General features: G+C 45.8%; 1 protein-coding gene across 1 annotated transcript; it reads left to right on the forward strand.

Moving 5' to 3' along the window:
* Positions 1 to 426: 426 nt before the first annotated feature.
* On the forward strand, positions 427 to 8,622 carry LOC125757006 (uncharacterized). Its single transcript, XM_049412075.1, has 3 exons — positions 427 to 734; positions 5,438 to 5,603; positions 8,324 to 8,622. The coding sequence occupies exons 1-3, from the start codon at positions 637 to 639 to the stop codon at positions 8,600 to 8,602; spliced, it is 543 nt and encodes a 180-aa protein (XP_049268032.1). The 5' UTR covers positions 427 to 636; the 3' UTR covers positions 8,603 to 8,622.
* Positions 8,623 to 9,674: the final 1,052 nt, after the last annotated feature.

The following is a 9,674-nucleotide window of genomic DNA, read 5'->3' on the forward strand; positions in this document are numbered from 1 at the left end:
CCAGTATCAACGCTAGCTGCAATAACTTGAAAGTTGAAATCTCTTTAGTGTCCATTTAAATGCGCTCGTTGCGCTCCTCGCGCCATCTCGCTGGTAATGAAGAAACGCTTATAAGCATCTGCCGTCTCGGAGTCCTGCCAGCGGTAAAGGGTGTGTATATAACGCTTGCCGTTAGCTACCTGAAGGATATGCGTTTTGTGGTGTAGTGGTTAGCGCCACGCGCTGCGAAGCGAGAGGTGACCGGTTCGAAAAAAATAGAGAAGAATCGGTTAGAAACATTCTGCCGGTCCCGTGGTAGCCTTCGCAGGCGTCCGCTTTTATATACTTGATTTACTCTCTCTGGGGTTCGGAATTATCTCTTCATTCTCTCTCTGATGCCCCTTTTTTTTCTCGAGCCTTTGAGTCTTAAAACTCAAGACCGTGCGTTTTATTTCGTCTTAATATCGCGAAAATGCGCTCTAATCCATAAGAAAGTATTGCGAAGTAGACAATGATGTGCGTCAGGTCCCGAGACAGTGGACTTGTTTTTCGTTTTCCGGGTAAGCGCAGAGCGTGAAGCGGGGCAGCCCCGCCCAGCGGTCGCAGCTGCTCCAGGGGGACGTGGTGGTGGCTGTTAATGGGACGTCCATCGGCAAGATGCCCCTGCCGCAGGTGAAGAAACTGCTCAACTCGACCGGCGACCAGGTCATCATCACTGTGCTCTCCTCGAGCGCATTCCGCATTCTCAACACGAGGTGAGCAAGAAGAGCAATCTGCGCAGACCGTAAAATGGCTCACATGCGTAACGCGTGAATCACAGGGCTACGATCGTGTATTACACGGGACAGCTCAAAAAAAAAAAAAGCAAAAGCCCTCGCATCCTTCTCGAATAATGCAGTCTGCCCGCAGACGAGGTGACCTAAAACCAGTGTTGGCGGTAACGCGTTACATTTTTCAGTAACTTACTAACGTACTCGTTACTATTCTGGAGCTGTAACGCGGAACGTACTTTCGTTACCATGCTTCAGTAACGTGAGGTGTCACGTTACTCGTTACTTTTCGTTCCAATTATCCACGCAGTCTTAGATAAAATTCATTCTTGTTGTAGGAGAGTCTTTCTCAGAACTCGCCCCGACGTTATTTTGTCGCTGCAGCAGGCTGCGGTCGGCCCGCCAAGCGTTGACAAAGCGACTCCGCACGGGGTCCTTCTTTGCGCGGGGGAAATTACAATGGGGAGTAAATTTCTGAAATTTATTAAATTTATCTGCTATAGTTACGGCTACCTTGCTGCCGAGGTTCAAGTTGTCGTTGATTGTCGATGAAGCGAAGTGTAATGCGGTCCTTGTAACCGTCAAAAGCGAACTGTCGAGGTCTGCTCGGCTTGTGTACATCCAAGACTCGGTGTAAGCTCCAGCACTAAAGAGGATGACTTCTTTTTGAATACCTTCTGAACGTAAGCGCCAACTGAAGATGAGCGACTGTCAGGATGACTTCTTTGGAAATACCTTCTGAACGTAATCGCCAACTGAAGATGAGTGACTGTCTATGTACCTCTGATGTCGCATGTCATCGCCATGAGCGGGCTCAAGGAAAACTTTCCGCGTGTTCATCCGGTGCAGCTCTTCCTTAAAGTGAATACAGGAATACCATATAGTGCGTACGTCGAGCTCCTGTCTATAGCACAGGTGCGGAAGTATTCGCTAATCAGCGAGTCAAGCTGACCGATTGAAACGCAGCTGTTGCTTATAATCAGCAGTTTGTTCTTACATTAGGAAACTGTTCCTGCACTAGTCTAGCACTGTTTATAAACTTCCTATTCAAAATTAGTTTTGCTTCTTGCTATTTGCAACTGCGCCTACGTTTATGATTATTGAACTCCTAAGCAAGCGAGGCTGACCTTGAACGCATTCACATGCGCAGTCGCAATATTTGCGGCAATTACACAGGCGAAATTGAAAAAAAAAAGACTTCTTTTTATGCGCAAATAATGTTCCCCAAATTTATGCCATTTAACATTTTTAAGCATTCTTTTATTGATACGAAATTTGCGCATTTATTTTGGTAGTAGAAGCACGACGTCATAATTACTGCAAGTTTGTTCAGTAATAGTTTCATTGCGGAGAGCGTTGATGATGAACGCGATCCCTTTGTGTTTATTGACCCATTCCGAAAAATAGCTTGCCCATGTGCCCCAGAACTAGAAGCCATCACATGTAACTATATAGGCAACTTTAGGCCACTATAGTACTGCGAAGATACGGCATATTTGTGCAAATTGTTCTCGTTTATTCAGTATTTCGGGTAAAATTTTTGTTTAGGCGACCACTATAATGTGACATATAAATATGGGTTTTATAAAGTTGCTATTGTAGGTTCTTGAGGCGAAGACATACTGATTAGGATTTCTAAGGGGCAACGCCAGAAGTAACGTCCGTTACTTTTTTGCTGTAACTGTAACGGTAACGCGTTAACTTTGTTTATGCGTAACGCAGGGCGGTAACGCGTTCCTTGTCCTTTAGCGTAACGAGTAGAGTTGGTAGTTACTTTTTTTCGGTAACGGATACAACACTGCCTAAAACGTGTGGCGTTTCGGCATGATACACACTGGGCCTGCAGCGCACAAAGCGGCATCTACCAGAAAGTAAATGTATACTTGTTAACGAGGTTTTCATGGGAGCTCATGCGTTCAAAAAATGACGGTCTATGAGCCGTTTGTGGAACTTATTGCATCAATGTCAGGAGGAGAGCTTCTATCGGATAGAAAAATGAAAAAAGTGATGGCATATTCTGTATAAAAGAAAGCAAAAGAACCGATGACGTCGGGTTTATCTTCAGTAGCTCAAAATTTGTTTCTTTTTTTTTCGCCTCATATTTATAGCCTCACGATTAGAATTAAGGGTATTTTTAAACATCCCGCATTTTCGCACAAGTCTCTTGAGCTAGGCATTGTACATTACATAGTTCGCTCGGTGTGTTCTACATGATGCGCCGGCTTTCTATGGATTCAAAGCCTCATCAAATGCGGATTCGTGCTCAGCAGCATGTCAATAAAATTGGTGTGTACTGAAGTTTGCCTTAGTTTCGCGGTGGAAGTCATTGGCGCGTTCATGAGCCCTTCGTTACTATTTGTTTTGCATTTTGAGTGCAGCCGGCCACGTACCGCATGCTTCGCATTCTTTCATTGTTTCTGGGTTATCTACGGGACCGCCGCCATGTGCAGCATGGTGCTCCACATTGCTATGGAGCTCGCTGTAAAGCAAAAGCAATCCATATTCATGTGAAAATGTCTCAAAACAGTTGGAATTTAATGGCTGAAAACCATTGAAAGTATCGCCAATGAAGAAGACGCCTTTTATTCTGCCTGCGCAGCGCGCAAGTTCCTGCAGCCTTCCGTTCGCCAACCGGCATCCTTATGCACTCCGGTTGCCGAACGTAAGGCCGCAGGGAGAATACAAAAGAACGCAAGAGCTTAAGGCCCGACCACCTTTCATTACTGATACTCTCTTGAGCATAACGTTAAATGCGGCCTAAAGGGAGCTGAAACCGTAGAGTTTACCTTGCGGAAAGGATCCGACATCTATGAGAAAATTTCAGAATAAGTACTGGATTGGCAGGTTTTTAAAGATTGGGGCAGCGACGTACGCCGAGACTCTCTGAGTCTGGATATCTCCCAGTCTCTACGCTATGTGATGCTCGCTGTATGCGGGTTTTAGGCCGGTATTTTGCAGCGATTCCTTCTAAGATGCCCATGTCTTTTCGTGCTATTGGCGCTTCCATTCTCCAGGGTGACAACCTGCCTGCGTTATGAACGGGATCAGCCCGCCGTGAGCGGTAGATAAGGCTAGCATAGAATAAAGCATTGCGCATCGCTACAAAAGGGCTGAATTGTCCTCCGTTTACTGTGTGCCCATTGTCTCGCTTCGAAACTGCGCTTTCTAGTATTCCACGAAATAAGTTGTCCTTTGCATAGTAGCAACGAATGCGAAAAAAACCACACAGTCCTTGCAGTGAGTTTAGTTTCTTTTATGAATTACTGTGTTCGTTAAAAATCCGACTTTTTACAAGACAAAACTCACGAGGTTCCGATGCGTTTTTATAGCATCGTTGCTCCCAGGAGAGTCGGAAGTAAGGAACCCGCGCTCATAGGCAGGTACAGGGTTCAAAGGACAACATACTTCCCAATGGATGGAAAAATAATGAATAATAATAATATCTGGGGTTTAACGTCCGAAAACCACGATTATGAGAGACGCCGTAGTGGCGGGCTCCGGCAATTTCGACCATCTGGTGTTCTTTAACGTGCACTGACAGCGCACAGTATGCCGGCCTCTAGCATTTCGCTTCCATGGAAATGCGACCGCCTGGCCGGGATCGAACCCGCGACCTTCGGGTGAGCAGCCGAGCACCTTAACCGCTACACCACCGCGGCGGCTTAAAATTGAAGCGATGAAGTTCTCACATTGGGCTGACTTTGGTTCCTAACTTTCCGGGAGTAAAAACGGGAAGTAAACAGTTCTTGGAATGCAGCAGCAAGGGCCTTCGGCAGCCACTATCGTCAAAAACCTGCGTGGCCATAACCTTGCTCTTGAAACAATGACATATATAAACAATATATATACAATCATGTTCTCAGAACTTTATATCAGATTTTAGTGGACATAACGGTGGGAAAGAACGACGCGCACACAATACAGACTTCTCGCGAAGTTTCAAACCACACCTCCGCGCCCGACCTGAGGTATGGTGGTTCAATCAAATGAAGCCCCTTAGTTTGTTTGACATCTAGCGTACAGGCCCGATGGGACATTCAGATATTCTTTATAGATAACCTTGGATTAGGCAAATAGAAGAAAAACTTATTGGCTTTAGCTTATAGAGCTTCTATAGACTAGGCTTAAACAAATAAGATTAGACATCTTATTGGTTTTTCTTTATAGAAAATCTACGGTCTGAATTTAGACAAAAAATATGCCAAATTGTATTTTATCTATAAATTGTATATAAACTGAAAATAGAAAAAAAAAGAAACATACGCTTTTGTTACTTTTGTATATAGACAATCTATAGAATACAATTAGACAAAAAATGACATACGGTTTTTTTATTTTTACTTATAGACAATCTATAGAACACAATTAGACAAAGAGTAACATGCAATTTGCTACTTTTATCTATTCATTGTTAATAAATTTTATTTAGACAAAACTGTAGATCTACAGAAAGGCAAATTTGTCTACAAGAAGTCTACAGGCACTATACAGATTGTTTGAATCAAATTTTGTAAGGGTGGAAAACAGTGTTCTGGATGCCGCTGCTTGGGTTTGTTTTCCGAGCACTTTGAAGCCGTTGTTCACGCAAGTGAACTTGTCAATAACCATGTTGGATTCACTCTTGTATAAATAAAAGGCATTGTAGAACTAGAACAGAGGGTCAAATGGACACTTGGATCGATCTGCAGGAGAGATATACAGGCAATCTTGAGTTCGTGTCGCCGAGAGACAATCGTGCTTCGTGCGGTGCGCGGAGGATGCACGGGGAGCGGCAACGGCTACGGCTTCAAGACGATGGAAGTGAAGACGTACAACGAGCAACAGAAGAGCCACACCAGGTACCACATCGTCCAGGTAACACGCGCGTCTCGCTTCGTCATCATGGAATACGGTGGAATTATGCTTTTGAGAAGGAGCAGAACAGCGCGAAAGAAAACACTGTCCTTCGAATGCGAGCAGGAAGACTGCGCACGGCGTCGTATCAACTAGTCCAGGAAAAGGAGGGAGGGAGGGGGGGGGGACCCGCTTGCTCTGCTGACATCACTACAGCTGGATTATTTGTCCACGCACACATTTGCAAGCAAACCCGCGCAAAACATTTACGAATTAAACCAATCTCACCAGAATGTTGAAGAGAATGGTCTAAAAAGTAGGAGCGTTCGAATCGAATTCAAGCACATTAGAAAGGCGAACCCGGCATATCGAATCAAATGTATTATGTATACATGAACTAAAGTACTGCGCGTAGATTGGAATAAAATTGCTGCAGCATGTTACACTCTCTAACACTTGAAGCTGAACGCCTGCTTCCCACCTGGTAATCATTAAGTTATACAGTCCCGGACCAGACTTGTTGCAAGACATAACGAGCCACAGTGCGAGAGACACGCATTGATTACCATGACAATCTCAGTCGATTGCATTGCTCCCCCTTCCTACCCCCCGCCCCCTGAAGCTTTATGCACCTCCCTTGGTGTTGCATTTCATCCGGGATCGGTTCAACTTTGACCAAGTGGTGATGCCATCTGATGACGTCATGTGATGACGTTGTTATGAAGTATTTGATGACGTCATTATGACGTCACAGAATTGGAAGCTTTGTGACGACATAGCATGACGTCATTATTGACGTAGGTGACGCGGGTTTTTGTGCCACTTCATTCGCCTGCCGTGTTTTTCTCGAGGGGCCGCGCAACGAGACACGTACGTAAGGCTTTCGCCTTAATATTTCCGTCGTTTGATTTCAAGGCTATTGCAGTTGTATGGACAAGAAGCGACGCCGGATAAAGATACTCGCTGAAATTTGTTTCATTTGTGAGGACTGCTGCGCTGTTTCAACATATACCAGTTTCTTACTTTATTATTATTTTTTAATTTGTCGGTTTGTTCTACGTATGTATTTCCTGCGAAGATGCACTCTGATCACAAAAGACTTCTTCAGACTTTCGACTGCAGTCAAGTGCATGCATGCAGCCGTCAATTCCCGTTTTGAGAAATAAAGGGGGGGGGGCAGCAGCCATGTGCACCATTCCCCGTCGCCCCTCCGGTAATTAGGCGTATGTATGTGACACAGGCTCAAGTTGCTGTAACCAGATCTGCGCAGATACAGCCCCGTCCACAAGGCTGGCGCGAAGAGCGCAAAAGGCTCGCGCACGCAGGTGGCTCGCATCGACAGAATCTACCGGGCGATGTGGTGGGGCCCGAAATACAATGTTCGCTGCAGATAAAGCACGGAATACGTAATAAAAATCAGTTGATTACGTAACTGCTATGCCGAAACAAAACTTCGCGGCCAGTGGGCTGCCGACAGCGAACGCTATCAAAACTGGGGGCGGGGAAAGGCTCCCCCCATACTCGCTGACAAAGAAGGGGCGAGTGCCACCTTCGACCCTGGTATAAGTACGTCAATAACTGTGAAACAGATTTTTCTTTCTTGACTTTACCAATGGCATGCCAAAGTCTGACGAACGGCTGTAGAAACGTGTCCTACAGCGAAGCGCGCACGCGGCACTTAACTGAATGCGCTTTCGTGTTGGCCTCACTGAATGCAATGCCAGCAGGCGAGGTGAACGGCCCTAAGAGGCTTTTGCCCGCACTGCGACACTAAGCCGTAAGAAAGGAGGCAAGGCAGGCTTACAAATGTTCAATCAAAATAGCAGTATTGGTGCAATGAGATTCCTTGTATGATCATCAGGCAGGCTAGGTTGCACGTACACATCTGCCAACTCAGCGCCAACCGCCATGCACTCGATCGAAGTGTACTGTAAACTCTGTAGACTGTTACTTTTGCGAATAACTAGAGGATAATTCCACGCCAGATGTCCCAGACATTGTGTTTGGCCTTCATTGGCTGCATTATGTAACCTCACGGTCAAGCACTTCACTGCACAATTCTTGTCAATAACCTATTTTCTTGGAGGCAAATAAAATGATTTTTTTCTGTTTCCTGCAGCGATTTGAATATTGCGGCGGTGGCCGAGAACTATTTTGCGGGAAACAATTATTTAAAAAATGCGAAACAGAGATTGTCTTAAAAATGCTCGTTACTAGAAAAGTCACCGCGCAGTCCTTTGTAGAGAAGCACTGCGCCAATTCTGCGCAATTCTTAATAATTTTTACAAATTTTTAGAAGTTTCGCAACGACAATAGATGTACAATTTTTGTCCTTATGGTTGGCGATAAGTGCGGAAGAAAGTATTGAAGTCAGTGAGTAAGTGGTTTGCAAGCGGTAAAGGCATTAACTTCGAAAAAAAAGGCAAATTCTGTCATGTCCAGGCGCATACCCGTGGAGCTTAGTTAGTGATGTGGGCCAAGTAAGGAAGAGCGAAGGAGTAACCTTTTCCTAACAGCCATCGGCAAATTCCACCAGACAAGCATATTCATCCAGCTTTTGTCCTGTTCATGGGAGGCGAGTTTGTTTTGTCTTGTCCATAGGAGGCGAACAGGGGAGAGAGCATGGGAGGCAAGCTGATTGCTTGTAAGATTTTGTGCAATGATAGTTTTGTCAGTAATATCACTGCATGTCGTCAGCACATTCTTGCTCTCTCGCCCTTTGGCGTCTTCGCGCGGCGCAGAAAGTGGGCAACCTGAACGTGAGCTCGCCCGGCAAGACCATCTTCCCGGGGGACATCGTGACGCACGTGGACGACATACCCGTGGAGTCGTTCACGCAAACCATGATGAAGACGACGCTGACCAAGACGAAGGCCGAGGTGAAGATCACCATCGCGGCCATCTCGCCGCTGCGAAAGCGGCGGCCCTCGTACACGCGCCTGCACGAGACCGTCATGACGGACACAAACGTCGAGACGCCTTCGTCAGACGCCTTCGTCAACGAGGGCAAAACAGAATGACTCTGTCGCGCCCTCACACGTCATCATCTGTACATTCTGCTCATTACACTGTTTATTACCATCACGTCACGCACTGTTCTCCGCCGGTGAAGAGCATCTGCCATCTCACAACAATGCGTGCCAGCGCACGCATTGTTGAAATTGTTGTTAGCATGCCGCCAAATAGGCCCGGTAACAGTTAACCCCCTTGAGAAACTAGAAAATTCCGCGGGCTTTCCATGCCGTCTTGATTTTCGCACAATCGGTTCAGCGAGTTGATGACATCCCATTGGGCAGCAACACATATACGTGCCGCCTACTTTCACTACACGTAGCGAACACGCAAAGCTGACCATCCGTATGCTGTGATCACTCATTCACGGCCACTCCCAATCGGCACATTGCGCCCGCGCTATTATTGTCCTAGCGTGCTGTTATGGCGGACAGTGTATGTGCAGCAAGTGCTCTATCATTAATTCCTGTCTCCCATAGCTCCCAAGCTGTAAACACCTTTGTTCTCTCATCTGACACTTCTGAGCATCGGTGTTTCGAAGAGCGGCACGCTTGTTATACGTAAGCTTGAATATGTGCATACAAACAAGGACGATGAGGCTTGTTAACATTATAACGAAAGGGGAAGTTCGCAGCCCACTCTAAACTCCGTTGGTGCAGATGACAGACTTCAACGCAAGGGATATCTGTCTAACCGTCCAACTGCATCAGCTGAAGTAGTTCTTTTACATAGTATGTGTATATTTGTTAAGCTGCTCAAGTACGCATTCATTAGGAATATATTTGGTTTTCTAAGGCTGCTTTGACAAACTATGCTGCCAGAGAGTCTTCAGTGATGCTCTTGTGACGTTGCTTAGGAATATAAAGTATGCCTGCGAGTTCGTGCAGCTGCGACCAAATGTATTGCTCGTCATTTCGAGTTGATACTGTCGGGAACATGTCAAGCGAAGACAGCCACCATGACGTGCTTATGTCGCGCTGTCGATGTTACTTTGACGTTAAGAGAGATTCACAAGTGTCAACGAATCCGTACGAAGTTTTGTGATGCATGTTCACTCATGAACACAGTGTACTCTTCTAT

The sequence above is a fragment of the Rhipicephalus sanguineus genome, chromosome 1, assembly GCF_013339695.2.
Source record: "Rhipicephalus sanguineus isolate Rsan-2018 chromosome 1, BIME_Rsan_1.4, whole genome shotgun sequence".
NCBI classification, from domain to species: Eukaryota; Metazoa; Arthropoda; class Arachnida; order Ixodida; family Ixodidae; genus Rhipicephalus; species Rhipicephalus sanguineus.